General features: G+C 40.6%; 1 protein-coding gene across 5 annotated transcripts in view; it reads right to left on the bottom strand.

Moving 5' to 3' along the window:
• Positions 1–781: 781 nt before the first annotated feature.
• Positions 782–21,836, bottom strand: part of ZNF512 (zinc finger protein 512) — a 32,823-nt gene continuing 11,768 nt past the window's right edge. For 3 of the 5 annotated variants that reach the window (XM_043982385.1, XM_043982384.1, XM_043982387.1), the window contains 12 exons: positions 16,011–16,192; positions 15,117–15,212; positions 14,774–14,857; positions 13,548–13,672; positions 13,059–13,145; positions 12,403–12,498; positions 11,586–11,753; positions 10,799–10,993; positions 9,022–9,123; positions 6,563–6,625; positions 5,261–5,359; positions 782–2,875 (listed from right to left, as the gene is read on the bottom strand). In XM_043982385.1, coding sequence (XP_043838320.1) covers positions 2,555–2,875; positions 5,261–5,359; positions 6,563–6,625; positions 9,022–9,123; positions 10,799–10,993; positions 11,586–11,753; positions 12,403–12,498; positions 13,059–13,145; positions 13,548–13,672; positions 14,774–14,857; positions 15,117–15,212; positions 16,011–16,050 — 1,476 coding nt within the window. In that variant the 5' untranslated portion in view covers positions 16,051–16,192 and the 3' untranslated portion in view covers positions 782–2,554. Of the gene's footprint in view, positions 2,876–5,260; positions 5,360–6,562; positions 6,626–9,021; positions 9,124–10,798; positions 10,994–11,585; positions 11,754–12,402; positions 12,499–13,058; positions 13,146–13,547; positions 13,673–14,773; positions 14,858–15,116; positions 15,213–16,010; positions 16,196–21,836 lie in introns of all 5 variants that reach the window. The other 2 variants (XM_043982386.1, XM_043982383.1) reach the window with 1 other exon arrangement.

Below are 21,836 nucleotides of genomic sequence, written 5' to 3'. Positions count from 1 at the left end.
ATACTGTTAGGGACAACCATCTGGGCGGAACATAGTTTGTTATGAATTTGGCCTGAGGATAACATTGATAACCAGCTATCACCTTGCTGACAATGCTGTCTCTCCTCCGTTGTTTCATCATTAAGAAATATACAGTGCTTCTGGGCAAGGAGAGTAGATTTTGAAGGAGAACATGAAGGAATCTGAAGATTGTATCTTGTTAGGACTCAAAATAACTCCCAAATGGAAGAGCAACTCAACTCGCCTTGTCCCATAATTTCTTTTCACAGGCCTAAGTTAATTTCCAGCCAATAAAGACAGAAAATACTTCTAGTTAAAAAAAATTCTACCAGATATTTGTTCTTCAATAGCATAGTCATTACCTCTATGGCAAGCCAACCTGTGAATCACCGCTGAGGGAGATTAATTAATTAACCTATGAAAAATAAACTTAAGTTCTAAAATAATTATGTTGTCAACAAAGGGTTTACTTCTTCCTGCTCCCTGGCATAAGCTGAATTCTTACCCTTTGATAGGACAGAGATAGCAGGGAGAGGTACATTCAAAATGACAAGTATCTGCCTAAAAGATAATAGTTTATATTATTTTCAATACTATGGCCCAAGGAAAGGCAAAGACAAACTGTCCCCAAAGGATCCAATGTAGGGTGGCAGAATCTTTTCACTTTTATTTCAGATTCAGTATCATTAACCATTTCTATTATCATGCTGGTGGTCTTAGTTAAATGCTGGCTGAGCAGCCAAACAGCAAACAGGAGTCAAAGAACAGCTGGAGACATTAGTCTAGTAAAGGGACGTTTATTTCCTTCAATGTTACCACCCACACCCCAAGTTTTAACTTTTTGGGAGGTATACATCACTCTTCCATTGCCCCTCCCAGGCAATGTAGTCACTGTATAGCCTGAATTTCAGGGCATAGTCGTGCAAGAAAGAATAGAGTAATACAGGAGTTTTTTCCATCTGCTGCTCCTGGCAGCAAAGAGGCCAGGTTTTACCACCCACTTATTAAAAACAGGACTTCTTGTAAGGTGCTCTTCTGAGGTGAGATCAATTGATAGAGCTAACTTAACATCACCTTTCCAAACTCCTGTCTTTTTTTTTTTTTGGGGGGGGGGGGAGGATAGCAAACTGGAAGAATTACAGTATTCCTGAATCCAAAAGTGATTTTTGTGACTTGCCACTATTTGTGACATGTGCCAGGGACAAGGATCAGGTTCTTCATGTACTATATAGTACATGAGACAAATGGGAACAAGGTTATGCGACCTGCATTTTGGGGTAATAAGGTGGTGAGACCAAGAATAACGAGAAGCTGATACAACTGACACCCCAAAGGAAGTCAGTCTCAGAAATAAACATCCTAATAGGGGTGGCTGGGTATGCAAGAGGGTAAAGAGGGAAAGTCTCTTTTTCCAGCTCTGGCTAAGTGCTTACTCACATCCAGGCCTTAAGTTTCAGGATGCTAGAATAAGGGGCCTCCCAAGAGAGGGCCCTCTCATAGTTACCACCCTGCAAGAGGGTAATAATCCAGAGAGAATTCAGAGAAGAGGCAGCACAATGACTGGAGAAAGAGGTAAAGGTTTAGACTCTGGAGAATGGCTAGAGTTCAGTGTGGCTAAACAGAAGCCCAAGGAAGAGGGAATCCAAGTTTAAACTGCTGACATACATGGCATCACTAGGAACACCAGGACACCAAGCATACCTAGTGAGATGCCTCTTAATTAAAACTAAGGAAGTGCAGAACAAGCTTTTAGGAGCTGATATCAGTGACAGACGTGACCCCAAACACCAGGAAAGCTCATGCTGGACAAGAATGCTTGCTTTGCCCTTTCCTTTCTAGTCATTTTACAGCTATTCATGTATTTCTGTTGAGCCTATTTTTTCATGACTACAAATTCATACAAGAAGCATTTCCAAGTAACACCCAAAGTGCAAGACCAGTCTACTGACTCACTCTGAGTCCATGTTTAACTGGGCTACCTACATCTAATCATGCCCCACCAAGGTTATGCCACCAGGAAGAGCAATTGGGCTAACAGAAAGAAATGTCTGACATATGTCGGCAGCAAATAGAGGCATCTAGACTAGTTCTATAAGAAGCATAATATCATAAACTGTATGTGGTGAAGAGAGATTGAGTTGTTTTACAGATTAGATGGTGGGTTTTAGTAGCAGTTGGAAAAGCTGGGGAAGGGAAGGCAGGCAAAAATTTTCCTGATCCCAAACCCTAAACCTCAACTTTTAATATTCTAACTATGACCACTTCATCTCAAAGAGGAAACATCCAACAGCCAGGAGTTTCCCACTCTTGTTGAGGGAAAGAAGATGACGTCAGCATGGTTAAAGATGACAGTGGAACTTTAAGGCTGCACAAGATTGGGGGAGATGGGACCTTCCAGGGAGAGGAAGCCCAGAAGTCCCAAGGAGAAGGGGATGAGTAGGAATGGCTGAGAAAATTACTAAAGAGGAAGGGGTTGAGAGGACTCCCCAGTTCAAGGGCCTCTGGGTCAACAGTGCCCCATCCCTTCACACAGGGATGCTCTTACACTGGCCTGTTATTTCCTTCCACGTTTATGGCTGGTCTTTGAGAGCTTCACTGTCTGGAAACACACTGGCACAGGCACTTGCTCTGGCTCTAGCTCTTCTCCCTCAGCGTTCTCACAAGAGGCTGAGCCCGCCAGGCCCTTCCCTCCCCGACGATCTGACTCTTTCTTGTCCGACACAGCCTCTGGCAACCGCTGCTGTTTTCTACTGGCCCTTGGAGACATCCTCTTCTTGTGCTGTTGCTGCCATCGCCTTTGCTCCTCCTGCTGATGCTGCATCTTCATCAGCTTCTCAAAGCTTTTGGTGGTTGTAGTGTTCACCATGAACCAATCCTAAGGATTCAGAAGAGAAAGGTCATCAGTTCAAGACAAGTGGGAGGGCAGCTAGCTGGCACAGTGGATAAAGCAGTGGCCCTGGATTAAGGAGGACCTGAGTTCAGACACTTAACACTTACTAGCTGTGTGACCCTGGGCAAGTCACTTAACCCCTGGTGCCCCACCCCCCCAAAAAAAAAAGACAAGTGGGGAAGACACAGAAGGAGATACATAGGGTCATAGAGAAAACAGGTACTAGAGGAAGGCGAGACAGGGAGGGAAGAAAAGGATAAAATTATCTATACAGTCATGGCTTAGAAAAGGTAGATCAGAGACAAGAACTGGGTGAGAGAGAAATTGTCTTACCTCATGGCAAATCAAAAAAAAAAAGTATGAATCTAGGCAGGGGCAGTTGGAGATAAGTATTTAAATTTTCTATACAGAAACTGAGTTGTTAGGAGCTGCTCTGATCTAGAGGTGGTAGATAGTTTTGTCAGTCCCAAGGCAAACAATCACTTAAAAAAAGATGGGGAATACAAGTTAACTAGATTTGGGAAAATGGCTAAAATTATTCTTATGCTTTTAGACAAAACTGAAATTCCATTTCTCAAACCTAGTATTTTTCCCAACTCCAGTCTCATTAGAATAACAATTGTATAAGTATGATCAGAAGGCAATACTACCATAAAAATTGGAAGAGATCATAAATCTTTCATAGATATAGGTGGCTTTATTTTTAACCAAACAAGGGACAGAGGCAAGTAGAGAAGGAAAAAAATAGGTCATTTTGAGTACATGAAATTGAAAAGTTCCTGCAGAAACAAAACTAATGCTTCTAGGATAAGGTAAACAAAAGAATGGGGGTGGGGGGGGGTGGAGAAAATCTTTGTATCAAATTTTCAGAAAAGGATTTATTATCCAAGTTATATAGACAACTTACAAAATATAATTAAGGCCAAAAGCCACTCCCCAATAGATAGGTGGTCAAAGGATATGAATAAACAGTTCTCAAAAGAATTGCAAACCATTAATAACCATATGAAAGAATGTTCCAAACTACTAATAAGAGAAATGCAAATTTAAAAAAAAAAACACACAAAACAGCTCTGAAGTTTCATCACACCTAGCAAATTGGCAAAGATAACAAAAGATGAGAATAGTCACTGTTGTAGGGATCTGTTAGAAGATAAGTACATTAATACTATGTTTGGGGGCAGCTAGGTGGCGCAGTGGATAAAGCACCGGCCCTGGAGTCAGGAGTACCCGAGTTCAAATCCAGCCTCAGACACTTAACACTTACTAGCTGTGTGACCCTGGGCAAGTCACTTAACCCCAATTGCCTCACTAAAAAAAAAAAAAATATTATGTTTGGTGAAGTTGTGAGTCAGCACAACTTTTAAGAAAATTATTTGGAATTTGGAATTATATGAATAAAGTGATTAAAATTTAAAAATACATTTTAAAAATGCATAAAATTATATTAGGTATAAAGTGTTTGGATGTGTAATAAAGTGATTAAAATACCCATACCCTTTGACTCAGAAACTCTACTACTCACGGAGGTCACTGATAAAGAGTGTCTCTAGACACCAAAATATTTATAGTAGCATTTTTTTGTGGTTGTAAAGAAGTGGAAATAAAGTTGTTGCCCAAGAACTGAGGAGCAGCTAAAGAAATTGTGGGACAAGAATGTAGGGGAATATTGCTACCCTATAACAATCACTGTAACGAATAAAAAGCATGGAAAAGCTGGCATGAAGTGATGCCAAGTGAAGTATAACCACAACAATATAAATGAAAAGAAGTACAACCAAAAAGACCTGAATGTCAATGTTGCAAAATCACAAAGAACAAGCATGGCCACAAAAAAAATAGGAGAAGGAATCTCCACCCACTCCTTTACAGAGGTGGGCAGAATATGAGTATGGCAACTGACTGCAAATATTTTCAGGCTTTTTCCAATGTATTGATTGGTTTTGATGATTTTTTTCTTCCTCTTTTTCTTTTTTTTTTTTCTTTTTTTAGTGAGGCAATTGGGGTTAAGTGACTTGCCCAGGGTCACACAGCTAGTAAGTGTTAAGTGTCTGAGGCCGGATTTGAACTCAGGTACTCCTGACTCCAGGGCCGGTGCTCTATCCACTGCGCCACCTAGCTGCCCCTCTTCCTCTTTTTCTTAAACCTTTTTTTTTGGGGGGGGGGCATATGGTATGGATCACTGACTCAGAGAGATAGGGATATAGGACAAAATTTAGGTAATGTAAAAACAAAAGCAATCAGTAACAATTTGTTGAAAAACATTAATGCCTGTTCTGAGCAAACAAATAAAGAAAAAGAGAGACTAGTGCTTCAAAACACCAGGGATCACAAATTACAAAAACTACATATATAAAACAGATACCTCACCTCAGCATGGACAGAGTTGATGTGATATTTGACACCACTCTCTGACACGAATTCCTTCTCACACAGGAGGCACTTATATTTTCCAGCCACAAAGTCTCCCTGTCTCCGAGAAAAAGAAAAAAGGAGACCAGTACTTTCTTGGTAAATCCAAGAAACTTAGCACTACATCTAGGAATCCTGAAGGGTAAAAAGTGAGGGAAGAGGGAGGGACTTGAACTTAGCAAAGGAGAGAAGGGTAAAGCATCATGGAAAGGATTTATGTCAAGGGACTGGCTCTGCTTTCACACTACTAAGGACATAAATACCTTAAAGCAGTTCTGCACCAAATCCGAATCCCACCTTCTATATGAACATCAAAGTGCTCCTATGTTCCCAGGTTTCTTCCCACTTTCATACTCAAGTTTCCTTGCTTCCAAAAAGGGTTGTACTTATTACAAGTCCCCCAACCTCAACTCTAGAGATACTTGGCTCTTCTTTTAAAAAAGCAAAGTGGATGGAGAGCTCCACCCTGTAATTTACTATAATTTCTTTGGCTACCATGAGTACCTGACAAAGAGTACCACCCACAACACCAAGTGTAGAGGTTGTCTGAAACTAAGACCAAGGTGAAAAACTTCTAACCATTCCTGAACAGATCTTGCTTGGAGGCCTCTAACTCCCTTGCCACTCTAGGCTGATTTCTCTCCCCTCCTGAAGCTTCAGGTTTCCATAACGCTTGTTTTATATGAGAAGTTGCCTCTGAATGGGTCTGGAAAGAAATATCTTTCCATGATTCAAGACATACAAACCCAAGGCTGTTGGGTTGTAGGACACATGGGTCAACATGGAAAAGAGTTCAATGAGGTAAACAACTATAGACCTGGCATTTTGTCCTATCTCTTAAGCCCAGAGACAAGTATAGTTGTGACCAATTTAGGGAATCTTCTCCAATCTGGAATAGGACACAAGCTGATCCTTGAAAAGAAGGTTAAGTTTCAGGCCAATATGGCAATTCAGGTTCCTAGTCTAGCAAAGCTGGATCCATGGACCAGCCTCAGAACCAGAATAATCTTGTCCAGGTTTTTTCCAAAATGAAGATGATTTGTAGCTAGGCTTCACCTTTCAGGGACTTCTCTGACTACAGTTAATCTCCCCAAACCCAAATCACACCTGGAGCCCTGAGACCAAACAAGAACTAACCCAAATCTGCTTCTGAAGATGCCAGAATGACTACTGAACAAATGTTCACCTAAACTGAATTTCAGACACCGTATATGGGCAATAAGAAGGATACGAATCAAGGAAGTAAAGAAAGCTACAAACCAATGTGCAAGTGCCCAGGTGAGCCTTGAGACCAGACACACTACTGTAGACAGACTCACAGCCCTGAAGGATAAAAGAGGAAACAGGGTTAATACCAATCAAAATAACATTCTTTCCCAACAGTCTGATCAAGTTCTTTGGAGTCTAACATTGCAGGGAGGAACATGGAGACTAATAAATAGCACATCAAGCATTAGAGAAAGAAATATATGATATAGATTGTCTAAAAGTAACAAGGAAAAGCAGAAAAAATGGGGGGAGGGCCACAAAGAATCACAGGGTTGGGAAAGGATCTCACAGGTCACCTAGTCCAACCCAGTTCTGGTCAAGAATTTCTTCTATAACACTGACAAACAGACATTCAGAATGTGACTGAAGATGCCCAGGGCTGGGAACTCACTATTTCCCAAGGAAGTCTATTCTATCCTAGCCAATTCTCATCATTAAAAAGTTTTTTCTTGTCTCTCTGAGACCAAATGAAACAAGTTTAAACCCCATTCCATATTATAGCTCTTCAAATATTTAAAGACAGCCATTGTGTCTCCCTAAGTATTCTTTCCTCTGATTCCTTCAACCAAACTTCCTAAGAGCAATGTGATGTACTAGATGGCAATACAGCAGAGTACCCATAGTAACGGCCTTGGAATTAGCAAGACATAGGTTCAAATGCTATCTCTGACACATATAAGTTATGCAACTATGTGAAAATCATGTCCTTTCTCTAAGCCACTTCAGCTTTACAATAGAGACACTTATAGTACCTACCTCACAGAATTATTGTGAGGCTCAAATGAGATAATGCACATAAAGTGGTCTGCAAACTTGAAAGGGTTATATACATGTCAGTTATGTGTACTGTTATTGTTATATGATAATATGGTCTCTAGTTCCCCTCCTCTGGACATACTTTCAGCTTATCTTCTTCCTAAAATGTGGTATCTGGAACTGAAAAAAATACAACATGATCTGACCAGGACCAAGTATAACAATCAGTCCATATCAATTAATCAATCACTAAACATTCATTAAGCATCTTTATGTGGAAGCAATGTGCTAAGAGCTAAGGATACAAGAGGAGGCAAAAGGTAGTACTTGCCATCTAGGCAGGCATAATCTAATGGGTGAGACAACATGCAAATAAAAAATGCAAACAAGCTACATAAAGCATAAACAAGAAATAATTTAAAAAGAGAAGGCACTAGAATTAAGAGGTTTGGGGAAGGCTTCCTACAAAAGGTGGAATTTTAATTGGGAGTCAAAAAGAACCAGGGAGGTCAGTAGTTGGAGCAGAGAAGAAAGAGTGTTGCAGGCACAGGGGGCAACCAGAAAGAATGCCCAGAACCAAAAAATAGAATGTCCTGTTCATGGAACAGCCAGGAGACCAGTGGATAGGAGATGAAGAAGAGGGGAGAAGAGGGAGGTCAAAGTGAAAAGCATTCATTTTCTTCTGCAAAATACAGACAAGGTTCTCAGCTGAGAGGATTGGGAGAAAGGGATTCATGAGAAGTATGAGGAAGTATCAGAAGGTTTGGAAGAGCCACTGTGAAGAGTGGGATAGTGAGTTGGGAAGGCAGGTATAGAAGGATTGCCTAGCAGCAGTGAGAGCCCAGTTGAGCTTTTATAACATAAAATTGTAGTAGACCTAGTCACAACAGCTGAATGATTTTCTCCACCTTTGTTTGGCAGCACCTATGTAGGAGCAAAGACATGAATGATGGGAATGATCTGAAGCTGAGGCTTGACAAGGTATAATTGACAGGATTCAAGAAGAGGGGGACAGTGTTGAGTTGAATTAGTTCACCAAGGGGTCAATATGGAGTAATGGAGAGAGTGGCTAATGTAGGGTCAATGACCTGGGAGAGAACTGAGGGAATAAGGGATTGGAGATCACAGTGTGGACAAAGAGGAGGGTTATAACAACAGGACTATTTCTATCTGCTGTCATAGATATTATACCTTTTTAAATGGCATCTAAGGTCATGTTAATTTTTTGAATTGCCATGTCACACTACTGAGTATGATTTAAGCATTGTAACAATTCAGCTACAAAAGTACCTCTAAATGACCAATTTATTGTTTCTCCCCTGGCATCAATGACTAAATAAAAAAAAAGAGTTCAGATGAAGTGGATATTAAGTGTATTTAGTTCTCTAAATGTATATGACCATACTTTTTTTTTTTAAGAGGACCAGAGTTCATAGATCCATCGATTTTGAATTTTCTCTTGAAAAACCAAGTAATAAAGGTGTTACTTGGTATTAGACAAATATATTGCAACACAGCTAAGAGATCAAAAATGTCTAAGCCAGGTTTACACCACAGTGTATAGAAAAACAAGTTATTTTGAAACAAAGAACAAACAACTGTCTTCTTTGTCCCCTTCTGCACTCCCAATAGTACCACACACACAGCAGACCCTTAATAAATTCTTACTAAATAAATGGAAAAGAATAAATCACCTGATTGGGACAATGGACACGATGATACATCTTGATCTCTGACTTCCATTTGTAGAGTACTTCCTGGCTGAAGGTAGGTAGTCCAGGACGAGTATATTTTAGCTACAGATTAAGAATACAGCTTGTCAGAAAAACCCAGACCCTGTCTAATATACTCTTTTGTTGGGGGGGGGGCGGGGCAATGAGGGTTAAGTGACTTGCCCAGGGTCACACAGCTAGTAAGTGTCAAGTGTCTGAGGCCGGATTTGAACTCAGATCCTCTTGAATCCAGGGCCAGTGTTCTATCCACTGCGCCACATAGCTGCCCCCTAATATACTCTTAAGTATCAACCCAACTCCCTCATGTTGACAAGTATGGAATTCCAGAGTCCTGCATGAAATAATAATAACAATCATGTTTTATATTGTGCTTTAAAGTATGAAAGGCAATTTACATATGCCAGTACGTTTGATCCTCACAACCCTGGGAGGTAGGTGCTATTTTATTATCCCCATTTTACAAATGAAGAAACTAAGGCTGAGAGAAGTTAAGAGATTGCCCCCGCATCACACAACTAGTAATCAAGGCCAGATTTGAACTTAAGTCTTCCTGACTTCAAGGCCCAAGGTAACCTAAATGCCTTCATATGAGAAAATTCATAAGTTCCTTGAGGAAATGTAGTTTTAAAATCCTAAGTTTTGGGATGATTATTAAAATTAATTTATAAAATTATAAATTAAGAAAAATTTAAACTCTGAGCCTCATCTGCATCTTGAACATATTAAGTACTTGGCAAATGTTTGCTGAACTGAATTGTTTAATTGGATTGAACCTGAAATCATGGACAAGGTTTATTTCTTAATCTCTCTAGACCTCAGTTTCCTCCTCTGTAAAATGAGGTCAGACTAAATGACCTCTGAAGTGTTTTCCAACTCTCATGATCCTATACTCTTCTGATTAATGTGCTATCAAAATAAATAAACAAAAGAATCAGGAAGTCCTCCATAAGAAAAGACTTCTGTATTGTGTATGTATATCATAGCTTCTGATAGCAGCATTTATCATGCTAGGATCATCACTTTAAAGACAGACAGGACCTTTGAGGCGATTTATTAGGAAGCTACATAAATAAATATATACTTTATCCTGGTTAGAACGGAAATAAATATGAGAAATAAATTGAATCTTTTAACTTGTTTCTAAAATAGTACTTATTTTCAATTCAAGAATTTGAGATCAATTCCTAGCCACTATGAAGTCAAGGAATTGTACTGGTTTTTAAACCAAAGAAAAATTAAGTATGAACTTCTTTGGTATGACCTTTTCATTAAAGGTGCTTTTATGGAGCTCAAAACCTAGACCAGACCTAAGCCTTTCATTAAAACCCTGGACAAACCTAACCCATCCCTTATTCAAACTGTTCATTCTTGCAATCACCCCCCTTTCCCCTTCCATTATATATCATCCTTGCCTCCTATGCAGATCATCCTCCTTTCCTAGATGATTTAAACATTCTGTGTTGCTCTCATGCCCTAACTCTTCTACATATGGCTAGGAAGCAACATAACAGAGCAAACACTAAGCAAGAATGGGATTTGGGGCCTTTTTAAAACTAGTCCAGAGTTAACACAATTCCTGAAGGAAAGAATAAGACAGATTATCTAATACCTATTCCAAGTTGACATATCTAGAAGTGGATTAATTTCCAGAATGGAAACATGTTACTCATGGCATTATATGGCAAAGACTTGTGGTGAGCACAGCATTCCATAAGATGAGTTTGGGCTTCAACTTCACCTTCCGGTCATCAGGAACCAGGTCCTGAAGGACCTTCTTCTTAGGCCACTCTTTGGCCAGTTCAGCATTGGCTAGCTCCTGCAGGTAATATACAGCCACCTTTGCTGAACGTCTCTGCACACGACCCCCAGGACCAGTCTCCAAACTCAGCTCTCTTAAGCCCTCTGGTCGGCCTGCTTCTGGAAAGAAGGGCATCTGTAGGTAGGAGTCACAGGGAAAACCAGTTCTGATGAACAATCTCAGAGCCAGAAAAAAAGATTACAGTATCCTCAACACCAAGTAATCATCCAAGAGAATTCAGCAGCCATTGGTTTGTTAATTGCTGAGCAAGCCTAACCCAACTTTACTAGTGTAGAATCTATAATACAAAACAAAAAGGAGGGTATCCTCTCTGATTTGCTCTATATGACGCTGGACAGAGGTAGGGCTAGTATGTATGCATGCATGTATGTGTGTGCCTGTATGTACGTGTGTATGCATGCACACACATATGTCGATATCCATAGAAATATATATAGGTTATATCTAAAGATATAGATTATATATAGAAATACAGATTATATCTATCTTTTCTCTCTCTCTATTATAAGAAACTTTCAGTCTCTAGGAAGACCATATCAACTTACTAAAGATGTTCTCAAGCTCTGGCTTTTCTGATTTACTAATATTCTAGAGATGAAAATATTCTAGTGTATAGAAAAAGGGCATGTGCCAAAGTCAAAAAGAAAGAAAAAAGGAGAATTATTAGGTATCTTCTGACAGAATATGGCAGACAGTTAGTACTCACAGGTCCATGTTCTGACCGAAGGTGATACATAAGTCCAGCCTTTGATCCATAAGCCTTCCCACAATGGTGACATTTCAGTGTCATCTTCTCCAGCTCTGCAGCTTCTTTGCCACATTTTTGGATGTGATACAAGTAGCCCATGATGCTTGTGAAGCTGCCAGAGCAACTCTAAACATGAGAAGGAGGTCTAAAATCTAATCTTATTCCCTTGGACACACATCCCCAGATTCCACAGCCTCTGTCCCTCCTCCTGACATGACAACATGAACATGCCTTGCCAACATCCCCCATCTAACCTGACCCTTTTTCACTCCCAGCTCAACTTCCACCCTAAACCCCCGAGTGGCTACAACTGAAAGGAGAATTTGACCTCTTGACTACAGACCGTAGCTCTGTAGTGATCCAGCCTAAGTCAAATATCAAAAGAAACATGACACAAAAACCCTAAGTCCAGACTTGCTAAGAAGCTTATGCTGGAATACTCTTCATCCATTTCAGTAAGAATAAGCCAGCCCTGAAGTATGGGGTAGGGAAAAAACTCTACAAGGGAGGGAACTGAAAGGAAAAAACTGTCTTACAAGGGGTTACACTAATGAGTGGGAGCTAGAGGGGAAAGAAGAACTTTATTAGGCTTGCTAAAACTAAGAGGAACAGGAACTATCCTTGGAGGGTGGGGGGTGGGGTAGAGGAAGGAGTGACTGTGGAGGATTGGAGGGAAGTATCCTCAAGACTCAGGGCAAGAGAAAGCTGTCCTCAGGCAGACATATGGAGGGGAAGCACGGAGATCAAGAGACCCCAGTTCAGGGAAAGCTCCTACCTCCCGCGTGCACTTGAGCTTTCCCATCCTCTTCAGGACCTTCCGGAGTCGCTCTCGTTCATTTGGCTCATCTAGCTCTCCATCTTTCAGGATGGGCTGAAAAGGAACAGGAAAGAAGGAAGATGGAAAAATGGGCAAATATTAATAATAGCTAAACAACAACATTTTGCTTTTATATAGAGCTTTAAGGATTGCAAAACTTTATAAATAACTCCTTTTTAGTCAGAGAACAGAAAAAAGAGGGGAGAGGCAAGACAGTATGTGCCTAAAGGAAAGAAGTCAGGATAAGAAGGTAGGCCAATGTGAGCTATAAGTTGTCTGAACCCCTAGACTTTTCTTTATCCCCCTAGGCAGATGGAACAGCAACTGCACGAGAACATGATCTCTGAGCTGGGCCTTCACCTTGGACCAGTGATCATGGACATGTTTTAAGCTACAATAAGTAACACAGCCACTTTGGCTGAACTAGGTGTAGATTCAAACTCAGACTTTAGGGTTCCAACATCCTCTGTCTAAAGGAGTCCTTCAGCTCATTCTACTGTCCAAGCCTCAGCCTCAAATGTTTCCTCTGGGACCTTTTTAACCAATCCAGACAAGGAGTCTCTAGATACCATGTGCTTTTCACTGGCTCAGAAGAACACATGAAGTTTTCTTACCAAATTATTATGGTCGGCCATGACATGGTACTTCATCCCTGCCAATGACCGAAGTTGCTTCCCACAGTGGTGACAGGTGTACATCTCCTGAAGGATTAAAAGAGTTCCTCAGTGCCATAAATAAACAAATGCTAACAAGAATGGTCAACAGAGAACCAAAGGGACACATAAGCCACACAATCTGCTCAAATCTGCATATATGCCAATCCTCTAACCCAACATATGCCAGATACATATGATCCAAATTACCCACATATGTGTCATAGATGACAAGGAAAAGCAACTTGTTAGCATGTATTTACTGTGAATTATAAGCTCCTTGAGGGCAGAAACTATTTTTGTTTTCGTATCTCCAGTGCTTCACACTTGGCCTGGCCCATAGTAAGTGGACCTTAAGAAAGGCTTGCTAGATTAACCGAATGGCCTAACAGTATTTTGAGCTGGAAGCCTGGGGACATAAGTGCAACCATTTCGCAGTCCCATTCTCACCTGTCTGCAGTTTCCCATGTGCTTCTTTAGACCCTCTACTGTCTTTCTCACCACTGCCCGACAGGTTGGACAGGAGACTCTGCCTTTATCCAGAATCTCCAGATACCACTGCTCCTCCACACTGCCTGCAGAGGAAAGAAGCACTTCACAGATCAATGAACAGTCCCCAAAAGAGCATGTCCACATAACTAGAGAAAAGCATTCTCTGAGGATTACCTTACCTGTGAGGACACAATAAGGTGCCTGTGTGTACTCATAGGGTTGTGAACATCAGGAAGCATGTCCTCAACAATCTCAGGAAATGAACAGTAACTCCAGTTACATCTCTTTGGGGACCCAGCATTAGAGTATAAAAAAATTTGCCTCCAAAAAACCCAACAAACCTATCAAGGACTCTAGGAACAGAGTAACTTCAACATTTCAAAGACTTGTTTTTTCACCAATAGGAGTGTCCCTTCCACTGATTGATCTACACCTTCATCAGCTGTAGGAGCAGAAAATGGTTAACTATCTAGTGTCCAACCTATTGGTGATAGCATTTTTCAAATTTATCTCAGCTAATCTTCAGAGAAGTATCCATCATTGGGCCCATATTCAAAGCTCTTCCAGGTTGGTAGACTTTGCCTGAGCTTGTACTTCCCCACCATAGCCTCTGAGAATACTAGGTGACCTCCCCACCAAGATCAGGCACCAGAGGTCTTCAGTGACAGAATGGCAATTCAACTACCACAGAAGTGAATAATTTCCAAAACTCTTAGCCTCACTACAAAGTATACTGGGAAGGGTGAGAATGAGACGTATGTAATATATAACAGTGCTCCCCAGACCACTGGCCCTGGTTCCAGCCTAGCCCTCATAACCACTGTCCAGAGATGCAATCCCTCTGGAGATGAACCCTGGCAACAGCTTTTACAGGTACTACAACCCTTATCTTCTTTATAGCCATGGCTACTGAAGACCTGGAAAAGAAAGTTCTTACCAATAAATTCTTTGGCACTATTAATCAAAAATAAAAAACAATATTTTTCAGCAAAAATGAATTAAAGAATATGCATTACCAACTTCACTGTGGCTATGACCTAAGGATCATAAGATCATTCTACCTGTATGCCCAGGACTCAGCACAACACTTCACACATAGTAAATGTTTAATAAGTACTTCATTCATTCATTCATTCATTCATTCATTCATTCAGACTACCAAGAGCTTTCAGTGACAAACATACCTGCTGGATAACTTGGTGGATCCTTCCGGATATAACGGCTTTGAGTTCTGGGGCTATGCTGAGTTCTAGGCCGCTGTTTCTTTCCTATTGCAAGAAACAGTTGAAACCCAAAACATCAATTTTGCTGGCCTCTAAGTCTAACACTCAATCTTAAGTCATGGAAGAACCCAGAGATATAGTAAGGCAGTTCAAAGGTCTTTCCCACATTCTTAGAATGAAACAGATTCAACGAGGTAGAAGGTTAGGCAAGGACATGGATTTGAAAACCACTACTAAATCCTACTTCTTTTTACCTCTGAACTCAAACCTAGCCACTCTGTGAAGGAATGTACATGCCATTTACCAGAAAGCTTTTGCTTCTTCTGAGGAAATTCTTCATAATCTTCATCTTCTTCCCCACTAGTCTTCCTCTTCCCTTTGCCGGACACTCCACTTGTGACTAAGGAAAGCACAGATGGCAGCTCAGGTTGAAACTGAATGTCTAAGTCTGCTACAAAGACATCCATTATGTTTTCATGTAGTCAACACAAAATCCAAGGGAAATACAAAAACCAGAAACCTCACAAGGATATTTACATGCATTTTTAGGTAAATGTATGTGTATAGCTCTTGTATGAAGAGCCACTGTGGCTCTACCTTCCCTTCATTCACATATGAGAGAAGAACAGGTTAAAGAACGCTACACAGGGGGCAGGTAGGTAGTGCAGTGAATAAAGCACTGGCCCTGGAGTCAGGAGGAACTGAGTTCAAATCCAGTCTCAGACATTTGACACTTACTAGCTGTGTGACCCTGGGCAAGTCACTTAACCCTCACTGCCTCACAAATAAAGAAAGAACACTACACAGGCACAGCTATAAGCCAACAAAAAAACTAGTTTGTTAGTAAGTCAGGAACTAACAGAGAGATGATACCAGTTAAATCTAATCACTGAAGCACCAGGGAGGATCAGGAATTGCTGGGTAGAAAGTTTTATTATTACCATGGTACCCTGAGGTCATAAGCTGGTAGCAGAAACTTTCTGATTAAAGATAAGATACCCAAAATAAAAGTTTTGTAGGCAGGAAGAACAAAGTGTTATCAACCTGGGATGACATAAAGACCCACAATTTTGTTATGCCTAAGAAATATAGCTTGGCATTTTTTATTTTTATAGCAATTTGCATTTATTAACTAGAGAGCCAACTACCTATCCTGGAGGAGGTTAAAATATTCCTACAAGGCATACAAGGTTCATACCTTCACCTTGGGGATGAGAAGCTGCTTTGATCCCTCTCATTTCCAACCAATAAGTCGGCTTTCGGATAGATGTACGACCACCACTCACCAACTTTCGGGAAGAGGCAGAGAATGTTTCACTTTGGGAGTCATGGCCAGGTGAAGTGCCCTGGAAGCTGCTATCCCCTGTGGCACAATGGGTCCTGCTAGTAACAATAACAAGAAAGGTACATGCCAAAGAGCAATGTTTCCACTTTTTTTGTTTTTAATTATAAAAAAGACAATGAACATGTTCCTAAAGCAAAAGGCTATGAAGTCAGAGCATCAAGGAACATGTTTCAATGTCAACTCATATAAACCTATAAATGAAAATTAACAATAGATTTAATGAAATGCAATCACAGTATGGATACAAGATAACCAGGGGGAAATAGCAAGCCACTGATGTCAATGGCTGTAATTATTATTATTTTTGTAAAGTTCAAACCGAGAATTTCTTGATTAGGTGAAGGTCATTGAAACTGGGTAGAATATGAATCTACCTTAAGCTCCATCTAAAGATCTCTAGATCTAGAATCCAAGAGGAGTAAGGAGAAAACTGAGGAGCAGCCACAAGTGACAGAGCAGAGGGAAGGCAATCTATGGCTCCTAGTCTACCCCAATTCTGCCTAGATCCTGAGTTTTAAGTTGTCCTATCTCATTGTCAAATTGCATTAGCACACTCAGAAGTATGCGTTATCTCATTATGGATACCTTCCTCCCTTTGTGACTACAATGCATCCATTTCTTCTTGTCTTGCAGGGGACTGTACGTCCTCCTGTAAATCTTCCCCTGGGAGTCTAGATAGTGCTTAGAACCTTTCTCTCTATCTTCTAACACCAGTATCTTCAAATACCAGTAGAGTCCACAGGCTGTCCATCAGTTAGTTATCTCTTTCTCTCCCTACATCTCCTTTTCTGATAATAGATCTCTGATTGACATTTTTTTACATTGCTTCACCTGAGTAATTCTTCATTGGTTTACATGCACAAGTGATCCCATTCCATCCTATCTCTTCTAAAAGACTATCTGCTCTATTATCCTTACTCATTAATCTTCAATCTCTCCCAGTCCACTGACTGTTTGCCTATACACACGGCCAAGTCTCCCCCATTCTCCAAAAACTGATCCACCATTCCTACTAGCTATTGTACTATATCTTTTTTCCCTTTTGTGGCTATACTCCTTGAGTGTATAATTGATATACCAGCTATAATCAATACCCCCATTTCCTTTTCTTTCAAGTCTCTGCTTAACTCTCTACTGTCTGGCTTCTGACCTCATCATTCAAACAAAACTGTTCTCTACACAATTACCAATGACTTCTTTTTGGTGGGCAGAACAATGAAGGTTAAGTGACTTGCCCAGGGTCACACAGCTAGTAAGTATCAAGTGTCTGAGGTCAGATTTGAACTCGGGTTCTCCTGAATCCAGGGCCAGTGCTTTATCCACTCCAATGACTTCTTCTTCTTCTTCTTTTGGTGAGGTAATTAAGGTTAAGTGACTTGCCCAGGGTCACACAGCTAAGTATCAAGTGTCTGAGGCCAGATTTGAACTCAGGTCCTCCTGAATCCAGGGCTGGTGCTTTATCCACTGTGCCACCTAACTGCCCCTTCCAATGACTTCTTAATCACTAAATTGACTGGTCCTTTCAGCCCTCATCCTTCTTGATCTCTATGCAGCCTCTGACACTGTCAATTTCTCCCCTCTAGGTTTTCATGACACTGCTCTGCCTCTCCTGGTTCTCCAACCATTCTTTCTCTCTTTCCTCTGCTGGTCACAGCTGCTAACTACAGTTTTCCCCCAAGGTTCTGTCCTGTGCCCTCCTCTCTCTCTCTACTCTTTCTTTCACTTAGAGATCTCATCAGCTCCCAAGGACTGATTTCCCTGAAGATGATTCTGAGATCTATTTACCCAGACCTAATCTCTCTTGACCTTCAGACTCCCATCTCCAATTGCATAATGGACATCTCAAACTCAACATGTCCTAAACTGAACTAATTATCGTTCCCCCCAAACTCTCCCTTCTTCCTAACTTCCTTATTATTAAGGGTGCCACCATCCTCTCAGTCTCACAAAATAGACACCTCAATCTCTTTCACCATAGCCAATCGGTTGCCAAGTCCTGTTATTTCTACCTTCATAACATCTCCCCCATTCTCTCCTCTAGCACTGCCACCACCCTATTGCAGGTCCTTATCACCTAATATCTGGATGACTGCAATAGTCTACTGACTGAGGGGCAGCTAGGTGGTGCAGTGGATAAAGCAACCGGCCCTGGATTCAGTTCAAATCCAGCCTCAGACACTTGACACTTACTAGCTGTGTGACCCTGGGCAAGTCACTTAAACCTCATTGCTCTGCAAAAAAAAATCGCCTACTGACTGATCTCCCTGCCTCAACCCTCCCCTCACTCCGATCAATCTTCCACTCGCTTAGCTGTTAAACTGATGTTCCTAAAGCTCAGGTCTAACCATGTGACTCTTTCCAGGACCCATTCAATCCACTCCAATGGTTCCCTATTTCCTCTGGGATCAAATATCAAATCCTCTGTTTGGCCTTTAAAGCTGTCCTGACCTCTTCTTCCTACCTTTACCATCTTAATACACCTCCCCCACACCTTCCACATATTCAGGGATCCAGTGACACTGGCCTTCTTGCTGTTCCTCTCACACATCCCTCCATCTTCCAACTCTGACCAATTTCAATGGCTGTCCCCCACGCTTGGAACTCTCTCCTACATCATCTCCACCTCCTGGCTTCCCTGGCTTCTTTCAAGTTTCAGCTAAAGTCCCACCTTCTACAGGAAGCCATTCTCAATCCTCCTTAGTGTTAGTGCCTTCCCTCTGAGATTATCTCCAACTTACCTTGTTTAGATCCTGTTTTTATATAGCTTTTTGCATGTTGTCTCCCCCATTAAACCATGAAATCCTTGGGAACAGGGCCTATTTTTTACCTTTTTTAATATTCTTGGTGCTTAATAAATGCTAGTTGATTGACATCTATCATGAACTTCTCCATCACCCTTTGAGTGATCTGCCAATTTAGCTCCTCAGGGACAGATGTTTCATTACTCACAGCTATATGGCACCACTGAAAAAATACCGATTTAAAATATATGATCTTTTGTTTCCCAGAAGAGCTTAGTGTCATTAAAAGTACTACATAATTTTCCAGACAACCCAGCCTACTCTCCTTCTGGCTAAACTCTGGGCCCAGATCATGAATGATTCACATGCTGTATCTATTCAAGATGTATATTCTATGGGTTGTCTATACAATTACATATCGTAGTCTGAACAAATAACAAGCATACTTCATCCACTTGGATTTTCCTGTATGAGCAGTTAGACTGAATTCTTCTTGGTGCTTATGAATCAAATCCCAACTTAGGAGATTCTTTATTGTTTCCAAGTTTGATACAATCAGTACAATGTCATCAATGTCACCAATAGAAACACAGGACATCGATAGGGAGTCCCTTTCCAAGTGAACCATGCACTGGACATCTACACAATGGCAAATGTGTCTCATTTTATGCAACATTTGATACTAATAATCAGAAAGTCAAAGAAAGTTATCTCCATTGTTACTGCTTTTAAGCAATCTTAACACATACATAAAAGACTCCATTTGGGGGGTGGGGGGCAGCTAAGTGGCACAGGGGATAAAGCACCCACCCTAGATTCAGGAAGACCTGAGTTCACATCTGGCCTCAGACACTTGACACTTACTAGCTGTGTGACCTTGGGCAAGTCACTTAACCCTCATTGCCCCACCCCATCCTGCAAAAAAGAGAGAAACCCCTTTTTGGAGAAGAGGCATTAAAGGACAATTTGCTGTAAAATATCAAATGCTCTTTAATAGTCACCAAATAATAAGCACAGTTGGATCTTGCTCCTTTCAATCTGTTGTGTGACTGAAGAGGTGTTTTGCTATAAATAATCTGCAAAAATCATCCTGTTTCCTTCTTGTATTTCCATCAAGGAGTCCCTTGATGAGTTTGAGTTTGCAGATTATTCTCAGAAAGATTCTACGAGACGAAAGAACAGATATATGAGCCAGTAGTTACTGATGTTTTTTCTTGGTCATCTTTTTTGGGGGGTAATATTAAAGGTCCTTGATTTTTTTTCCAACCATTTGGTAATATTCCTCTCTTTCATATACCTTAAGAATCCATTCTGCAAAGCCGTCAGAATCTTGTTTCCTTTGTACAGATATGGCCTAACCAAGTTGCTTTTCCTTCCTTTGCTTGCTTTAGTTTCATTTTTATTTCCTCCTGAATCCTATTAGGGAGTGTGACGTTGGAATTTAAATGTGGCAGCTGCATCACTAATGGCAAAAGATTTTTTACACAAATCTTGACAGATCTTTTCCATTTTTCATCTGTCAACTTCCTCCTGGGGCCATCTTTAAATACCTTTGAAATGTTGGCTCTTTTGCCAAATATTTTGTAAGCTTCTTTTTCCCTTCACTGCTTCTTGCTCTTTTATGAGATGATGCTACCCATAATCTTCTAATATTTTCCTCCATAAGATTTTCAAAAGAACTTATGTTTTAACTGGCACTGTTCTTGGCTTTCATATCTCTCCATTTGGGAAAGGGACCAAATATTTCATGACTGAGGCAGTGAGAGTTAAGTTCTTTTGGTTTCCTTGTGTCGAATGATTTTTAACAGGTAAGTTAGGAAGAGTAAAGGTATATATTGTAAAACTGCTATCTAGCTATACTGTCTAAAATTCTCTAATGAGTGGTCACCAATAAATTATAAGCTTTAGCAAGAATTTAGACTTTTAAGCATTTATTAAGGAGAATAAGAATTTGGTGAAGAGAAAGAAAGAGGCCTAGATGCCTACATCTATCTATCTCAGGGAGCCTGCATTTTTGCTCCACGAGTCCTGAAGAAAAAGAGAACCACCCCTTCTTCATCCCCCAAGGCCTCCTGTGAAAACTGGAAACGTCTTGTCCCCACACACACAGCTCCAAGCTAATTGGCTGATAGCTTTGATAGACAGTATCCACGAGCAAACGTGATTCCAAGGAACTGACCACATGACTTGCCCTCAGACGCCTTCTCCTCATGGCAGAGCTTTCCTACAGTAACTCTCCAGCAGGTGGCATCACTCTAATTGTTACAGGATCAATTTCTTTACTTTTATCCATTGCCTATTTTTTAGCACCAACAGTTTGTCAGGTTGAAGGTACTTTAATTATATGCCATATTTTCTCTCTTACTCTTTCTTTTTTTCTTTCTTTTCTTTTTTTGGTGAGGCAATTGGGGTTAAGTGACTTGCCCAGGGTCACACAGCTAGTAAGTATCAAGTGTCTGAGGCCACATTTGAACTCAGGTCCTACTGACTCCAGGGCCAGTGCTCTATTCACTGCGTCACCTAGCTGCTCTCTTACTCTTTCTTTTAAACTGCTATTATTCTAACAAGCTTATGGCATGTCTCATTCAGAGAGAGTTAATTCTGAAATCACATCTGTTAAAATGAAGCAATTTTATTTCTATGATATTTGCTGTTTGTCAGTCGTGTTGAGCATTTTCTGACTCCCTTTTAAAAGTCTTCATGATATGCCAACATGAGGCTTCTATATAGTCTATAAGTCTGTGGTTTCTCATCTCTCTCTCTCTCTCTCTCTCTCTCTCTCTCTCTCTCCCCTTAACCCTGTTTTCCACTGTATTTTCTCCCATCCTTCCCAAGCCCATTTTTTCATTTACATCTCCAATATAAAACCTTTTCTTATTCCTCCATTCCCCTCCAGTGATTAGGATAATCTTCCACTTGAAATTATTTTGTATTTATT

Source organism: Dromiciops gliroides, chromosome 2 (assembly GCF_019393635.1).
Source record: "Dromiciops gliroides isolate mDroGli1 chromosome 2, mDroGli1.pri, whole genome shotgun sequence".
NCBI classification, from domain to species: domain Eukaryota; kingdom Metazoa; phylum Chordata; class Mammalia; order Microbiotheria; family Microbiotheriidae; genus Dromiciops; species Dromiciops gliroides.
This window is presented reverse-complemented; position numbering and strand designations above follow the sequence as displayed.